Consider the following 17,213-nt stretch of genomic DNA (forward strand, 5'->3'; position numbering starts at 1 on the left):
GTGAAGGAGAATTGGGGGGAAAAATAAAATCAAACTGGCAACTAGCACCCAAAATGGCAGCTAGTACCCATTTCTCTAAATGGGGAGTGCAGGTGGGAAGGTGGAGAAAATTCCAAACAAGGGTTTCCCTTGAGAGGTTTCTCTTGTCATATCAAAACCTTGGAAACAATCTTAATTTATATTAATAGGCAAGTAAGTAAAATGTGGTAATAAGACAGGTTACAGCATTAAAGAAGAAAATCTATGATGACAACACAGGAAGCAAAAGTACATGCAATATAAAGTGAAAATGAATTTCAGTTTCTATGTGAGAAACCCTGAAAAACATGCACATATATGGGTAGAGAACAAAAAGAAACGTAAAAATGAAACTAGGCCAGTCAGGGCAGAATTAGTAATATTATGTTTTCCTTTCTAAAATGTTCTTAATATCTTAACAATAAATATACATAAAGTGCTTCTGCTAAGACGTTTATAAGATTTCCTTACATAGAAATAGCATATAATTTTTCAGCACAGTACTATTTCAGGAAAAAAAGAAACCCTATGTAGTTATCTATCCACCCCACAAGAAACACTGGGTTTTTCCAAACTTTTAAACAAAAAGATCTACCAAGCATCAGAAAAGTATTTCCTACTTGTATTGCATTAGTGGTGACATCAAAGCATTTTACTAAACTATACCACTCATATATCAGTTGACTATAAGCAGATTATGAATTATTATTGTAGAGATTCAATATTATAATTATGGTTGATTTTTAATAAATGTTAGCTAGTATGCATTAGTTATTTTTCAAAGCGCTTCTCCATATGTTATCTAATTCTCAAATGAGCCCGTGAGAAAAGAGCCATTACCCTCCCCATTTTATAGACAAGCAAACAGAGGCACAGAAAAGTGAATTTGTCCAAGTTCAAAATTATAATAATTGGCAAAATCAGAATTCAAACTCAGCAGCCTGGTTCCAGAATCTGTGCTCTTAACCTCCAAATTATGCTCCCTTCGCAAGAAAATATATAAACTCCTTATAGGAAGACTGATTACAAATATAAGGGAGCATCAGGTGGCTCATTCGATCAGTCACTAAGTATGCTCCTAAGAAAGGTAATGAGAAAAATTATGGAATGACCTGACTGAATACTTGAACCCGCAAGATTTGCTTATTTAACAACAACTCAGATACTAATCCAAAGGATTATATACTGGTTGGGCTTTTAAACAGCCTAAACTGACAGTTAGGAAACATGAATCCTATGCTAGTACTGCTACTAGCTATTTATATCCTCTTGGATAAGTAATCAGTTTCTATGTCTGTAAAATGGGATGGTTAGATCAAATGCTTGATAACATCTCTCACAATTCTGTGACACCATGTTCCTTGAAAAATGTCCTTCCTTTCTTTTTTTAATTCAACATAGAGTAAGTGAATGCTTGCTGTGCAATGGACTATAATTCTGTGGTTTTTCAGCATTTCTAAAGTCATCCTGGGGTGGTTGTGGTTCAGAAAACTCACCTTGCCATGTAAATGTGAGAACTTATTATCAATGAAGTTAATCTCCTTGAATTTATTTTAAGCTTTCTTAAAATTGATTACTTTTATATTTCAGAATAAAAAATGCTCAGATTTTTAAATTTTGTTCTCCATTCACTAATTCTACCACCTTGATCACCCATGTCTCCCTCCCTTCCCCTCTCACTGGAGGACCTGAGTGTTTGGGGTGACCTTACTGCTATGGTTTGAATATGTCCCCCAAAGTACATGTATTGGAAACTTAATGTCACTGTAGCAGTATTAAAAGATGGGACCTTTAAGAGGTGATTAGGTCATGAGGGCTCTACCCTCAAGAGTGGATTAAGACCATAATTGCATGGCCATCCCATGGAGTGGGTTATCACAGGGGTGGGTCCTAATAAAACGGATGAACTCTTAGCCTCCATTTTCTCACTCTCTTGCACATTTGCTCATCATGTGATGCCCTCCACCATGGGCTGACTCTTGCCAGATGTTGGCACACTGCTCTTGTACTTCACAGCTTCCAGAACCATAAGCCAAATAACCTATGGTTCTTTCTAAATTACTCAATCTCAGGTATTCTGTTTTAGCAGCATAAAATGAACTTAGCGACGAAACCTTATAGTTGATATCTGAGAGGACAGTCACATACTTTCACTGTGTGAAGCTGGGTGCTCTGTCAGAAGACGGATTCTGCCTCTATGAATGCTGCCCCTAACACAGGATTCCAAGGAGTCCATCCTGCTGTCCTTCAAATGTGTTCATTATTATTTTTCCCAGGGTCTGTCCTTGCCACACCCCCAGATTACCTGAGCTATATTTGTAGGCTTAGACTGTAGAAGGAAAGAACAGAGATAAGAAAGATTAGGAAAGGAGAGGAGAGAAACTAAACAGTAAATGGTTTGATAGGATCTGTTCACTTATCCCTGATAACCTTCCCAAAGGGCAATCATAACCTACTAGAGATTCTTTCTTCACATACTTGAGGGAAAACAATCTATAGTTTTCATTACCATCTACACTAATAGGACAGATAATGAATATAAAGCATAAACAATTAAATACCTTTGGCATTAGAGTCTTTAGGATGTAGTCATCATACTCATCACAGGTTCTTTCTTGTTCATTATACCTAACTTTGTACTTTACCTTTACTCATCTACTTCCTACTCTAGAAAGTGGGTTTATTAATGTGTGCAAAAGCAGGAAATATCATCCTCCTATCCACAGGCTACTAGGAGAATGAATTCTAAGGTTCCAGATATCAAAAGCACACTGAGCAGAAGTATACCAGAGCTACACCCAGGATCCGCTAGGCACCAGCTGAGTAACTCTGGACAAGTGCCTGAACCTCTCCGAGTTTCAGTCCCTCGTATGTAAATTGGAATGCGATCATGAGACATAATACTTGTAGCATAGTCTGGCATGTAAGAAATACTTCATATATGTTAGAATTATCACAGTTTTCAAAAGTTTGTTTTGCTCAAATTGTTATTCCTTAAAAAACTGTCATGACCAAAATTTAAAGTATCCAAAAGCCGGGATATAATTTGAGGCAAGGTTACTGGCAAGCCAGTCTACTCTAAGGACACACAATAGGCTACTCACCTTAGCACTGGAATTTTTATTTGAAGATATACAAGAAAAATGGGGAAAGGAAGATGGCATTATAACTAAGGCACCACAGAGGTAAAGCACAACTAAAGCCACCATAAGGAATGAGACTTGCAAATAGATATGGCCAGCCTGAAAAGAACTCGGGCTTTGAAATCGTAAGAACTAGATTTCAATTCTTATTCTCTCATTCACTAGTTAATAACAAGGGAGAAAATATTTAGTCTGTTCCTCAGATTCCTTAGCTATAAAAGTCAGGATATAAAATGACGTTCACAAAGCTTCTCTGAGAACTAAATAAGACACACATATGACAGCCCAATGCCCAGCATCTAGAAAGCATTCAAAAGCTTTTAGGTTTTTTTCCTTCCAAACTACCTGGAAAATAATTTTCTAATTTCAGGGATGACAGGTTGGTCAGAGCCAGAGTAGTTCTATGTGATTAACTGATGTTCTGCTGGCAGATTAAAATATCACCTCATGAGAACCATAAGACCCATTCCTTTAAAGTCTTATCATAAAAACATAGCATTTTAATAAAAATAGAAATTAAAAGAAACAATAGAAAATGTCCCCTCTATCTCTTCAGGGAAGGCCCTCTTAGAAGTTTGTGTCTAGTCTTATTATTTTAAGACAGGAAGAAACACTGTAATGATTGAAGAAAATGACTCACAGTCTTCAATACTGGAGCTCAGAACTCAGGTCTGGGAGCTAGAAGATATGTTGCTGTCACCCTCAGACCCTCTACCCTCATGTTATTCTTTTCTGTCTACTTCCCCACCCCTCCTCTTTCTCCATTAAATTTGTTTTTTGCTTCTCTCTTGCCAGTAGCAACAGCTGGTAATATTTAGCTCAATGGTAGTGAAGCTCAGGGATGTGATACAAAGAATGTGAGATTATTTCTTCCATAAAATAAATACGAGATATTAAAGAACCGGATAGTGATGCTCTGATGCAAAATGGTGACTGCCTCCTTACCTCAGGACACAAAATAAGATCAGTCGAGTTCGCATTATAACACGAGAGGTTTAAGCTTCTCAAAGGGAGGACAGGCCTGATGCGACCCCCCCCCCACCGGCTCAGGCAGTTTAATCTGTTTACTTGATGTGTGCAATGGACAACAGATGCCTGACGGTGGTCCATTCTGAAGTGGTAAGGCAAGAAAGCAAAATCCCGTTGTGGAAGCACTCAGGAAGAGTTGCGCTTTGTTTTGTGTTCTATGAAATTCAAGTCAGGGGGCCAGGGTTGGGGACGGTGGCCTGAGTAGGCCTTTACCACACATAAAACATTAAGGGCAATGCAGATAATTTGATGCATCCACAAATCCTTTTCTTTCTGTAAGTGATTCTCTCCTTTGCCAGAGACAGAGTGTAGGGTAATAGCCTTTATTTTATATGAAAGTACTAGGCCTGCATAGCTCATTTCCTTATCCAAAAACATATGCTCAAGGTTTCTTTTCTTTACTTTTAAGTTACATAAAATATGGGTCTTGCTTGGGTGGGGGACTGGAATGAAAAAAAATTACATATATTTGTATCTCTCTATATATCTATGTATCTATATGTAACTCCAACTTTTAAGTAATAATAGATGATGTAGACATAAGCTGGAAAAAACTGAAGCCAAGATCTCACTCTTGGGTTATAGATGAAAACACCTAAAGAATCGAAGACTTCATAATTAAAAGATTACATCAATTTTAATATAAAATGTATATTTTTAAATCTTTTATAATGAAATTCAGGCTACAGGTCATACTCATTTTCTCTTCCTATATTTTTCTGAATTAGTATGATTACACTCGTGAATATAGAGTCTACAGTATATATAATAGAAACATAATCAATGAAAATTTGTTGAAGAGGGATTCAAATCTTCCTTGAAGGGGATTTAGGGGAAATAATGCAAGCTTTGAAATCTTAGAGACATGTTTTCATCCCACCCCTGTCCCTTATACTGGTTTTTAATTGTACTTGCAAACATTTTTTTTTAAGCAGGCCAAAACCTTGCCTCTGAAATATTGTTTACAATGCTTGTTTTCTTAGCACATCCTCTTTCCATAGAGAGCATGATGCGGCGAAAATAAATGAAGCCCTTATTCCTATCATCAACATGTACAAAATTGGGGGGGGTCCAAATTACAAAGTTTCACTCTCCCACACAGAGGAGACTTGTCAGCCCTGAGCTTTTGAGGCACAGAGGGCATATATATTTATTTTTTTGTTAAAAACCAACAAATCATTTCTTTTCGGGTCAAGACATTGGAAAGAAATCATATTGGCCCATGACATATTTAGAAAAGTCCAGGCTATTTCTTTCTTTCTTTTTTTTTTTTTTTAATGAGACGGAGTCTCACTCTGTCTCCAGGCTGGAGTGCAGTGGCGCAATCTCGGCTCACTCCGACCTCTGCCTTCAGGGTTCAAGTGATTCTCCTGCCTCAGCCTCCTGAGTAGCTGGGACTACAGGCGTGCACCACCACGCCCAGCTAATTTTTGTATTTTTAGTAGAGACGGGTTTTCACCATGTTGGCTAGGATGGTCTCGATCCCTTGACCTCGTGATCCATCTGCCTCAGCCTCCCAAAGTGCTGGGATTACAGGCGTGAGCCACCACACCTGGCCAGCTATTTCTTTAAAAAGAAAAAGAAAGAAAAAGTAGAAACAAGTGCTTCGCAGGAGAACAAAATTTCCTGAAGATGAAACACTCCCTAAATGAGATTGTGTGGCAGAAGAGGATGAAGAATACAAACACGAACACAATTTCCAAGATGGAAAGGATCTAGAAGACTGGTCCCATCCATATATGTTGTCTTTCTTGCATTTGAATGATAAGCATTGTGATGCAGATTCCCCAGCCTGCAGATTAGTGCCTAGCACACCAAAGGCATTCAACAATATTTATTGAACAAACAAATGAATCTCCTCTACCCACAAGTTTGTACAGCTGTGGAGACCACCTACCAAAAAGTCCCTAGAAACGTAAGATGGTTGGGCCTCTTTGATACCTGTTTTGATAGCTGTTAACAGCTTAAACCACTAGGTTAACAGCTTAAACCACTAGGTTCCCTAGATGAAGAGATTAAATCAACATTAATATTTGGCTCATATTCTAATATCCAGGTAAACATATAGACCATGAACTGCTGGTTTTGAAAGTCCTCAGACTTTGGTCTTTTTAGTTCTGAAGTGAAATCTCAAAATTCAAGAAGAAAGGCATCAGTACTCAAAAAGCTTATATTTTATGCTATATATTAGACTCTGTTGTTATTAAATAATAATACATATGAATACCTCAGTCTGTTGATATCTATTGAATCTGTTGAACCTGGCAAGACCTACTTTAACATTAAGGACCAAATCTCTAAAAGTAATCACGCATGTGACCTTGGACAGGCCGCTTTCCTGTAGTGGCATAATGAGAATACTGGACTAGACCAGTGGTTCTCAAACTTTGCTGCCTGTTAGAATCACTTTGGGAGCTTTAAAAAATCTTGATGTGTAGGCTGCACCCCAGACCAATTTGATCAGGCTCTCTGGATGCAGGAACTGGGCATCATAGGTTCTAAATCGCCTTCAGGTGATATCAATGAACAGCCTGCAGTGAAAACTACTGGATTAGGGGCCCTCTAAACTTCCTTGCTCTTCTCGAAGCTGGGATTCTTTGGTTCCAAAAACGTGAGATGACCTCTCCTGGAACTAGAATTTCTCTCCTTAGTATGTAGTCTATCTTTTTCAAGGAACTTGGATTAAACTGCCTAAGCACTCCGATATATCACACATTCATGCCCAAACTGCTCTTTAGCAATGCTGGGGCTTGGAGGTTCTGGCTTCTGATTATGCAGGGTTTAAGGAACTAGATTTCTGCTACTGGTCAAAAGCTCTCACTTAGTCCCTGAGGGTGGATGCACCAGGAGTATATGACGGAAAGTTTTTCTGCTCCTGTAATTTTGTCAGACTTTCAGATGGGTTTGCCCAAAGGACCAAGTAGAAAAGTGTACATATTCACCATTCTGCCTTCTCCATTCTCCTATACAAACATGTTTTGAAAACAGAAATAGGCAAAGTGCTTTACCTATTCAGGTTCCTTCCCCTACTTTGCTTTTTCTAATGTGAAATCATATCTACTATTGCCAGGAGAGGAGCTTCTTGAACTCGTCCATGACAAGCTGGATGATTAAGTTAACTGTTCTGAATTGGTAAGGGCAAGAGTATTCATACTTAACAGGCTCCCACAGTACTGTGCTTAGAACGACTTGCCCATCCTCCCCAACACCCCTGCCCCTGCAATGTAAGAGGTTCTTACATTAGGGCATGAAAGTAGGAGAGCAGGGTCCAGAGGCTTGATTTACTGACAGCCATCAAATGCCAGGTACTTTATATCACCTAGTTTCATCCTAGGATGCTGGAGCTGTCCCTGTTTTACAATGAAGAAAACCTGGCCTCTGAAAGATCCCCTGATTTGCCTAAAGGCATACAGTTGGTCAATGGAAAGCCTAGATTTGAACCCAGGTGTAAGTGAGCAAAATTTTACTCTGCTGAGCACATCGTGAATGAGGAACAGATGAAGCAAGAACGTGGCTGGGAGAGAGAGTTCATTTCTATTATCTGTTCACCTACACTTAAATTAGGAAGCAGGAGAGTGTACCCAAAAGCTCAGAGACAGGACAGCCAACTAACTGTGCAGCAGTTCAAAAAGAAGTTTCAGGACTTCCTGAAAGACAGGAGCAGGCCATTCAACTCCTTCCCTCCTTTTTCCTTCACATTCCAACTCATCACAAACCCAGACTCAGGAACCAGTGCACCCCTCCTTCCACCTCCCCTTTTATAGTCAGTCTGCAATCCTTATTACAAAAATAAATCCTCCTGATGAGATGATGAGAGGCAACAAAAAGCAAAGCTAAAAAGTTTTATGCTTTTGTTATGGGACATTAGTTGGACAGAATTATTATGTTTTTACAAATTTCCCTAAAACAAATAATTCTGGATATACCCAAATTACTCCAGCCTCCTGGCCCAATGTGTTTTTGCAATTACTTGGCACTCCAACTCCATGCTACTTAAATTAGTTAACAGTCACCAAGTTATTTTTAGGCCATAGCAACACACACATTCTACTATACCTTGCTTGTTATTTGTACTCCTTAGAAACAAACTTTGCCTTTTTACTGGCACTATCATTTCCTTTCAATCAATATCAATAACAACATTCTACCATATTTATGGAGTGCTTACCATGTATGTGTGTAAAGTTCTGAACACTTTACACACATTAATTCATTTATTTCAGAAACTAACACTTTGAGATAGCTATTGCTATATCCTCTTTTTGTTAATGAGGTAACTAAGGAACTGAAGGATTCAGTTCCTTCCCCAAGGGCACATACCTAGTTAGAGGGGAGCCAAGACTAGAATTCAGGCTGACTAGATCCAAAGTTCTGCCTTGATTTCTCCATCATTTGCCACAAGGCTGTTTGACATTTTAGCCTCGGATGTTAACCAGAGGCTCAGAATAACAACAGCACGTTTATGAATGTAGATACGTCTTTATTTCAGATATTTTTAAAAATCCTCATAACATCTCTGAGAGAAAAGGGGAGACTTTTATTCCCTTCCCCACCCCACCCCCCAAAAAGGGGCAGAAACAGAATATTTTTCACAGGTCTCTGATTTCTGAGCCTAGCCATCCACTTTGTCATAGAACTCTACATTGCCAACAAGAGTATATTTCAGAATTCTTTTCAACTAGGGAAAACTGTGCAATCTATGGTGCTCAATTCTAAGGAGTGATGAAGTTTTATAGTATAAAGGCCTAACTGCCTGCATGATCAAATCCTCCCCATGGATCATCCTTTTAAACCATTTCCCTCTTCTTCTCTCATTCCCCAGTAAAGGCCTTTGGTACAGAGCAGTCCTATAAAGATTGTAGCAGTTGGTCATTCTTTGTTTTACAACAGCATAGAGCAAGTACAGGCATGGGCCCTGACATACCAGGGAGGAAAGGGGACACACAGACACCAGGGAGGCACCTGGAGCCCTCCCACTCCCAGGGAGGGAAGCTCCTCTGTAGACCTGACTGCCAGTCAGTCACAGAGGGATTCTAAGTTGAAAAGCACTTAAAAATGGGTACATGACACTCAAGTGTTTATGAGTGAAAATGTTGTTCATAGTATACTATAAAATATTTCCAGCTTCATTGAATTTGAAACATTAAGTTACACATTAAACATACTTAAATACATCAAAATGTTATCTATATTATATTTTTAAATATTTCAACAGAAAAGAGAAAGCAAACAGGAAAAATATAATTGTTTAATCTGGTTGATAGGTATATGGGTGTTCATTATACACTTTTCTGCTTTTCTATTTGCTTGAAAATGTTTATAATAACATTTTTGAAGGCATATACTGTCTTTAAGAAAAAGGGGCAGTTGACTATTTCTTCCTACCTAAGTATATGACAAATTATTTCCCTGGACCCAGCTTTACTGAAAAGAAAGGGAGCCTGAAAAACTTAATAGCAAAAACGATAGCTGTCATTGTGGATGGTCTAGAATTGTTTAGCTTTCTTATTCAGTTTGACTAGAAAGCAAGTTTTAGTTGATTAAAAATCAGCTTTGAGTAAAACAATATAATTCTTTCAAATACCTCACAAATCCCTAAATATTTATTCATTTGGATCATTTTCACCAAGTTGAAGAGAAGCACAGGTCTGATGCCATTTATTCTTCAGAAGATGAGACTAAAACATAGATTCTAACATAGGTCACAACAGGGAGGGCACTGTAAATTAGAACAGTAACTTAATCCCAGGGGCTGCCATGCCTCTGATCGGTTTCTTCCCAACCTGACACAGCATTACTAAAATGGCAAGTTAGCAGCCGCTCTACTTGACAGACAGCACCAAAAATGGAGAGTATGGCATGGAGACAGGGGGACAAGGAGCTTGGACAGGGAGGGTAGCAACCAGTGTTTACAAACATAAACCAGAGCATCAGATGGGCCAGCCATAAATTACCCAAGATTGTACTGAAATCTCTGAAAATAAACTAACAAGCCTTTAGAAGTTTCCTCCTTATGTTCTAACTATGCCCCCCTCCCACCAACTTCCCTGAAAAAATTACTCCCTCCGAAATGGTACCACTACCATTCTTGCTGAAATACAATCTTATCACCAAGGGAGGGGATTACTCAAATAAATCTGAGAGGAGAAGCCAGACCAGAATGGTCTGCTTGACCCACTCAAGAATCTGGGAGAAGTCTGCTGGTCATGCCTTTGGGGAATGCCCACCCCGTCTTTCACCACAATGGTGCTATGGTATTAATCTCTGGTTTACCAAGTTGAAAAGATAATGAAGGGCATTCTAATAGTGACCCATTCCTTTCCCTTCTTTTCCATCTTGGTCCCAATTTTAGGCCATTCTCCCAAAAGATACCAAATGACAATGATAATTATAAAGCAGAACATAGACCCCTTCACTCCTGAACTACATATTTTCAATGAAATTCCCAGATAAGGGAAAGGCCCCCAAAACTACAAATAATCTAACCTCTACCACCAGAGCGTCTTCCAAGTCGACTGCCGCAGTGTCTTACCAACTCGAAATGACCAGCCCTCGCAGTGGCTGCCCAGGGCGCCCAGTGGTGAGGTCAGCAGTGTGTCCTGCCCCGCCCCATTGAGGCAATCTTACTCTGACACTGAGGAACAAGTCTAGGCTGTCCAGAATCTTAGCTGCATCCACAGGAAAGGGAGAGAGGAACCTCACTTTCACAAGTAGCACCCAGGAGATTCACTTCTCAATGACTGACGGGTCACCCCTATCCACAACTCCACCCACTCCAAAATAGAGAGTAGGGTCTGCAACTCCTCCTAATCATCCCCATGATTGGGAGGTCTAGGGTCATCTTGATCCGTGTTGTTTCCTCTCTTCAGATCATCAAGACACAAAAGACTTGCTTTTTATCATGAACAACTGCTCTGCATGAGAAAAGAGGAGATCATCATGATCCTTGGCTATCCTCCTCTTTGCTCCCCAAGACAAACTATTATAAATGGGAAATTCCTCGGTAGGATTTTCTCATTTGTAAGAGGCCAGACACATCAAGATTATGGTAAGACAATAGTAGGGTAAATATCCTGGGAATCACTCAAAGTCAACCAAACAAGAAAACAGAAACAATAAAATACAGAGCTATATGGAGGAAATCTGAACATATTTGTGACCCCAAGAAAACCCACCACCACAACCACCACCACCAGGAAATGCCTAGAAGCTTCTGGAACTCTCTACATACAATTCCTTCATGTTCTCCTTCCCAGCAAAGCCCACCAGCCCTAAGGAGAGATGTGCCTTTGTGGTAGTGTAGCCCCATGAGGGCAAGTTTGAGGAGAGTGGAGGGTGGGAAGAGGAGATTGTGTCAATGGAATTCAGAACTATAGTTCCCAGAATGCTGCTTAACAAAAGGCAGAATGCCTCACTGGGAAGACAAGAAGGAGAATGGCAAAGCTGTCCCATAGAGACAAAATAACTAACTTGCTCACCCACATGGCCTATTGCAATTTAAATATGCAATGTGTTCAAACTCAGCAACACCTTTGGTCAACACACTTTAGGAGACTGGTTGGAGATGTGACCCAGAAACTGTGTACCTTAGCTCAAAACACAAGAGAAGAGAAGAGAAAAGATGACTATCTCTCACTACCACCACCAGGTAAAAGATGCCAAATGAGAGTGATGTACAGTGCCCCAAAAGTCAGTATCTGAGGGCAAAGAGGTGCAACTAGGCTGGGCACAGGATGCAGGCTACTTGGAAAGGTTAGGCAACACGGTATGGAAGGTGCTCCGAGAAGAGTGGGTGAATATTCCTTCTGCTGGAGCTTAGTTCCACTAATCTCAGTTATTCTGTATTCAGTATACTGGGGCGAGTGACCCATTACTCCATCTTGGGAGGAGCCATGATGCCAACTGTTGTCAGGTGAGGCCAGAAATAACAATGGGTTGGGGAGTGTTTCATAAAAACGTCTCTGTTCCCTTGGAGCCTTGGCAGAGGAATGGATGTAATTGGTGAACTTATACTTTATATGGGACCTTAGAATAAGAAGCTCTGCCCTTCTTTAAGGTCACTTTATAAACCACATAAAAGTCAAGCTGGTCAGAAAGGTGAGAAAGAGAAAGAATTTCCCACAATAAGAACTGGTACCTGTAGGTTTACTTGTAGTTCACCATAGTTGCTCCTTCCTCTGTTCCATCAACATTGGTTAAGTCTCAGAGACAATAACTTTCCAACTAGTGATTGATTGGAATAGAGCTAGCAGACCAGGCATGACTTGAGATACCATCTGGTGTGTATAAAGCCCCTTTTTAGAAAGGTGAGAAAACAGTCCCAGAGAGGTGAAATGACTTGCACAATGCAAATTAGAACCCGAATTAAGGGTAGAACCCAGATCTTCTGGCTTCCAGTTCAGTGCTGCTGGGTTTTTCTTACTAAACCAAAACAATAAAGAGCATAGAAGGGAAGACAAGAATAAAGTCTATTTTGGTCTTTGGTAGCCAGGGTAAGGAGAATGCTGTCACTTCTACGAGAAAACCCAAAGTGAACCTGGCTAATCAGGACCGTGCTTGGGAAGGGAGCAGGGGCATTACCTTTCAACACCAGAGGTTCTTTGCCTTCTCTCTTCAGGGACTCGAGGACTATGTGAAGTGGCTGGGAGGGCATCACTCGGCTTGGCTCATTGGTATTCTCATCATAAACTATAATTTCTTTGGAAAAGATCCTCTTGAAAGAGTCCTTGCCTTCCCTACAGGAAATCAAGTCTAGGACAGTGATCTTGCCCTGCTGCAGTCTCCGCCGGCTGATCTTATCGGCACAGTTAATGTGGACAGCTCCTTGGATGTGACTCTTGTTGTACTCCATGAAGGGCCTGCAGTCAATGATGACAGGGCCCTGACTCGGCAGGTGACTCTTGCTGCATTTGGTCATCTTCTTTGCCAAGTCATTGGGGTAGATTATTTTGATGCTGGCCAGCTGCTTGGGGGTCCCTGACACAGGGCTGCCCACTCCACTTGATGGACTTAAAGAGCCTGTATTCTCATTATTGTTGACCATCTGGTTAGCAGGGCAGGTGGTAGAGGTTCCGATGGCAGTGGTGGTGGTGGTGCCAGCGGCAATGGCTTGGGTTTGGGCCTGATTGTCCTTGTCGTAGGTTGCCACAGTGCAGCAGCTGGCACTGCTGCATCCACAATTCAGGGAGCGGGCAGAGCCGCTGGATGAGGGCATATACGTCAGATTCGCAGCCTTGAGGGACACAACGGTGGTGGCGATGACAGGAGGGTGGCTGTTACTGCCTGGGGCGGCAGAGCCAAGGTAGCCAGAGTCTAAACAAAGGTTGAGATCCTGAGGTCGGACGGGCCTAGATAGTGCCACTACTACCCTGTCGTCTAAAGGAGACGGAGGCATGAGGAGGCTGAAAACTGGCAATTCAAGAAGAACTCAAGACAGTCTGTAAAGAAGGGGAAGGGGGAAAGAAAGAATAAAGTCACGTGACACAAAAGGCAGTCTCATCCAATTCCTAGGAAAGACCTTTGCATCCCTCTGAGCAAAGTCGTCCTAATTGCCCTTTATCATACCACTATCAAAACTTGAAATTCATTTTTATGTATTCAAAGAGGATGCAAATCTGAGGGCCCCAATCAATTTGGTTGCTAAGTCTAACGTTAAATTTGGATGTAATGTTGTAAATGTTAATGAACAACCTTTCCTGGACCTACATAAAAGTTCAGCTGTAGAGAAGGTATAAGCACAAATAATTAGAAAAGCTGAAGACAGAAGGGAGGCTCTTAGGAGGCATCTGTTCTGAACCTCAGCTCTTGGGCAGAAGTACACTGCAAACATCTGAGAAAGACACATTTGTCCACCCTTGCATGCTTGCCATTTAATTCCCTCACTCGCTGCAAAGGCAAAGGGGTAACCAAGAGCACTGGCATGGTTCACAGAAATGTACAGCAGCAAAATATACATCAGGGTGGATGTCAACTTTCTGCAAATCCCCTTAAGTGAATCTCTTTAACTTGGAGCTATTCTTGCCTTCCATTCTCTATTGGGGTCCTTTGAAAAGCACAACATAGTCATATTAAAACCTCACATGTTGTCTTTTGGCCTCTTATAAATTAATCTGCATTTCCCCTTTTCACTACTAACTGGTGTCCTAAAACGAAATCTCAAGCCATGGAGCCAGATCTGGAAACCTGGAAACCCCAACCCTGGCAAATCCATCACCCTTTGCTCTCTCACCTACCCCTACCCTCATTTCTGCCTGGAAAGGACAACTTGGGCTCTCCTCCCCTCTTCATCTCCCTGGCTGGCACAGACTGTGCATCCTAGAGCTTCTCTCAATGGGAGGCAGCCACGTTGTATAAGGTTTCAATCCCATACAGATATCCCCCCTTCGAGAGTACTGATTCCGTAAAGAGGACCTCCCAATTAGACTGTACTCGTTGAAGGGGGCAGTGAATTGTTGCCCACCAGATCTATCTCTGATTTCAAAGAGTGTCTGCAAAAAGACGGCTCCTTCCTCCTGTAGGCACAGGGGCACTCTACAACCCAGGCTTGCTAACTCTTCTTCTTCTATTAGACATGCACACAGCAAAGACACCAAACCCCACGCCAAGAGCCGCTCACCTAAACGAACTTTAAGAGCTATCTGGAAAAATGCCAACTATCATCCGTCTACACACGACCGTCACCATTCTCATCCGTCTGTCTACACACGACGGTCACCATTCTCTGACACAGAACCAAAGTGTCACAGGCGGAATCCACACTCAAGCGCGCACACGGGGGCACGCACCCATCACGTCGGCAGATCTCCAACGACTCGGGTTTCTCTCATCCACTTTTGGATGGGAGCGAAGGAGTCAACCCCCCTTCCCTTGCGTAGTATTTTTTCTGAAGAGCGAGTACTATTCCAGAAGCTGTAACTGTTTCCCGGTTGGACCAAGCGGTGAAAGTCTTTGCTATTGTGTTACCTGGTAGGACACGTCCAGGATCAACAGACCATTTCTTTTGAGAGGGACGCATAAGCGTGTTCACAGAGACACACTCTGGGACCCCCACCTCCACACAGAGTTCACGGCTCACACACACACACACACAAAGTGTACAGAGAGATCTGCATCCCTGCAGCAGAGGGTCGGGCGTATATACTGCCCGTGAAACCATCCAGTCTGGCCCAGAAAATCTCCCAGAGAAATACTGAGCTATCCCCTCTTCCTTCCACCACTAGGCAAGAGCTGGAGAGAAAATTAAGTGGTTAGAGAATGCTTCCTCCCCACTCCTGGAGCACTTAACATGCCCCCGCCCCCCTCTTCAATCTTCGGCACACAGCGCACTAACGAGCCCCGGGCATTTAAAACTGCCGCAAAGCATCCCAACAAACCTCATTTTTTTCTTCGCCCCAAACCCAAGTAGACTGCAGAGAGAGTAAACGCACAGGGCAGCAGGAGCCAACAGCAGAACCTTATAACCCTACCTGCTGTAGCTCCTCCGTCAGCATCGCATCTCTATCTTTCTGTCTCTGTCTCTGTCTCTCTCTCTCTCTCTCTCTCTCTCACACACACACACACACATACACACACACAAACACACACACTCACACAAGGACCGCCTTACAATCCTCCACCTCCAGTCTCGGGCTCTCAGGAGTAGTCGCAGTGACTTCCACTTACTTCATAAATAAGTGTATTCCTCCACCATCTGGCGCTCCGCTTCAGCTATGGACTCGCACATTCAGCCCCCATTCACTTAGCTTCATTGATCTCCAGCAGCAACATAGTTACTTTCTCTTTTGCTACACTGTAAATGTAAGGTTCTGAGGGGGCGGACTCGCCGCCGACCGACGGCGGGTTGGACCAATAAGAATCCGGAGAAAGCCGACCGCTACCTCACAGAGCCCCGCGACCAATGGGCAGCCTAGGGGGCGGGTAAGAGGGCGTGGCCTCATCTCTTTAAGGAGGGTTTGTCCGACGCTGCTCTGGGTCCTCGGTGTTATAACACGGGCGGTGATGTCATTGGCAACCAATCAAAAACTTAAAAGAGCCAGCCGGGGCCGCGCGGAGCAGCTGCTCTCTATTTACATGTAAACCGAACCAGCAGGATGCAGTTAACCCTTTACCAGGCTGAAGCGTCAGCGGGCTGGACGCGCTGCTCCGCTAAAACTGGCTCTTCCCACTGGACGGGATCCTCCAACACTCCCTCACCCGGGGACAAACCACCTATTTTTCCTCCTTACTATGGACGGATGATCAAAAGTGTCGGAGTAACTTTCTAAAGGAAAGAGACTGCGATCACCGTCCCTAGTGGGAAAGCCAGGTTCTCTCCGAGTCGCTCGAGGTGACTTGACAAACCCTAAGCCAAAATTCGCGGACCTCGCCGGGTCTTCTGCTCTAGACCAGCATGAGCGCGCAGCCAGGGGCGACGCTTCCGCTCCGAGCAGCGGCCCAGGGCCACGCGCTTAGGGCCCGAACTTGGCAGCTGACCGTCCCGGACAGGGAGGCCCTTCAGCCTCGACGCGGCCTGCGTCCTCCGGACGGCCCTGCTCCGCCCGGGAAGCGTCCGCCTCCCGCCCGCCCGCAGATGTCGCTGCCCCTCTTGCTGTCCCGGCCTGACCGCCGTGCGCCGCCCTGCTGCTCACCTACTTCCGCGCCCCGGTCACGCCCCTGCCGTCCCCAGGCTAACCCTCCCGGGGCTCGACCCGGAGCACTAAGGCGGCGCCACTGAGGGCTGCTCGGAGGAGGAGGCTTGGGTCGACGCCAGAGGCGACAAGGGACGCGCCCTGAGCAGCGGCGCAGAGGCCAATCCCCTGGCCGGGCGTCCTGGGGCCCGCTACCCGCCCGCCGTCCCTCCGGGGCTCGGTCCCCACACGCCGCCGCCTCCCTTTCCCGCCTGGCGCGCTGGGTCCCCGCGCCGTACCAGCCGCGCGCAACCCACCCGCCCCACATGCCTCGGCCGCCACCCCTCGGTCCCGCACGGCCCCTGCCGAGGCCAGGACCGGCAGCCCGGCGCTTCTGGAACAGCCGCAGCTGGAGGAA

General features: G+C 43.5%; 1 protein-coding gene across 2 annotated transcripts in view; it reads right to left on the reverse strand.

The window, feature by feature from the left end:
- The window catches only part of DUSP10 (dual specificity phosphatase 10), a 41,851-nt gene extending 24,954 nt beyond the window's left edge, over nucleotides 1-16,897 (reverse strand). The window contains exons 1-2 of one of the 2 annotated variants that reach the window (XM_055233913.2): nucleotides 15,852-16,897; nucleotides 12,771-13,627 (exon numbers count right to left, since the gene is read on the reverse strand). In XM_055233913.2, the coding sequence (XP_055089888.1) occupies nucleotides 12,771-13,584 (814 nt within the window). In that variant the 5' untranslated portion in view covers nucleotides 13,585-13,627; nucleotides 15,852-16,897. Of the gene's footprint in view, nucleotides 1-12,770; nucleotides 13,628-15,655; nucleotides 15,824-15,851 lie in introns of those variants that run through there. The other variant, XM_055233914.2, reaches the window with a different exon arrangement.
- Between the last annotated feature and the right edge of the window lie 316 nt (nucleotides 16,898-17,213).

The sequence above is a fragment of the Symphalangus syndactylus genome, chromosome 19, assembly GCF_028878055.3.
Source record: "Symphalangus syndactylus isolate Jambi chromosome 19, NHGRI_mSymSyn1-v2.1_pri, whole genome shotgun sequence".
Taxonomy (NCBI): Eukaryota; Metazoa; Chordata; class Mammalia; order Primates; family Hylobatidae; genus Symphalangus; species Symphalangus syndactylus.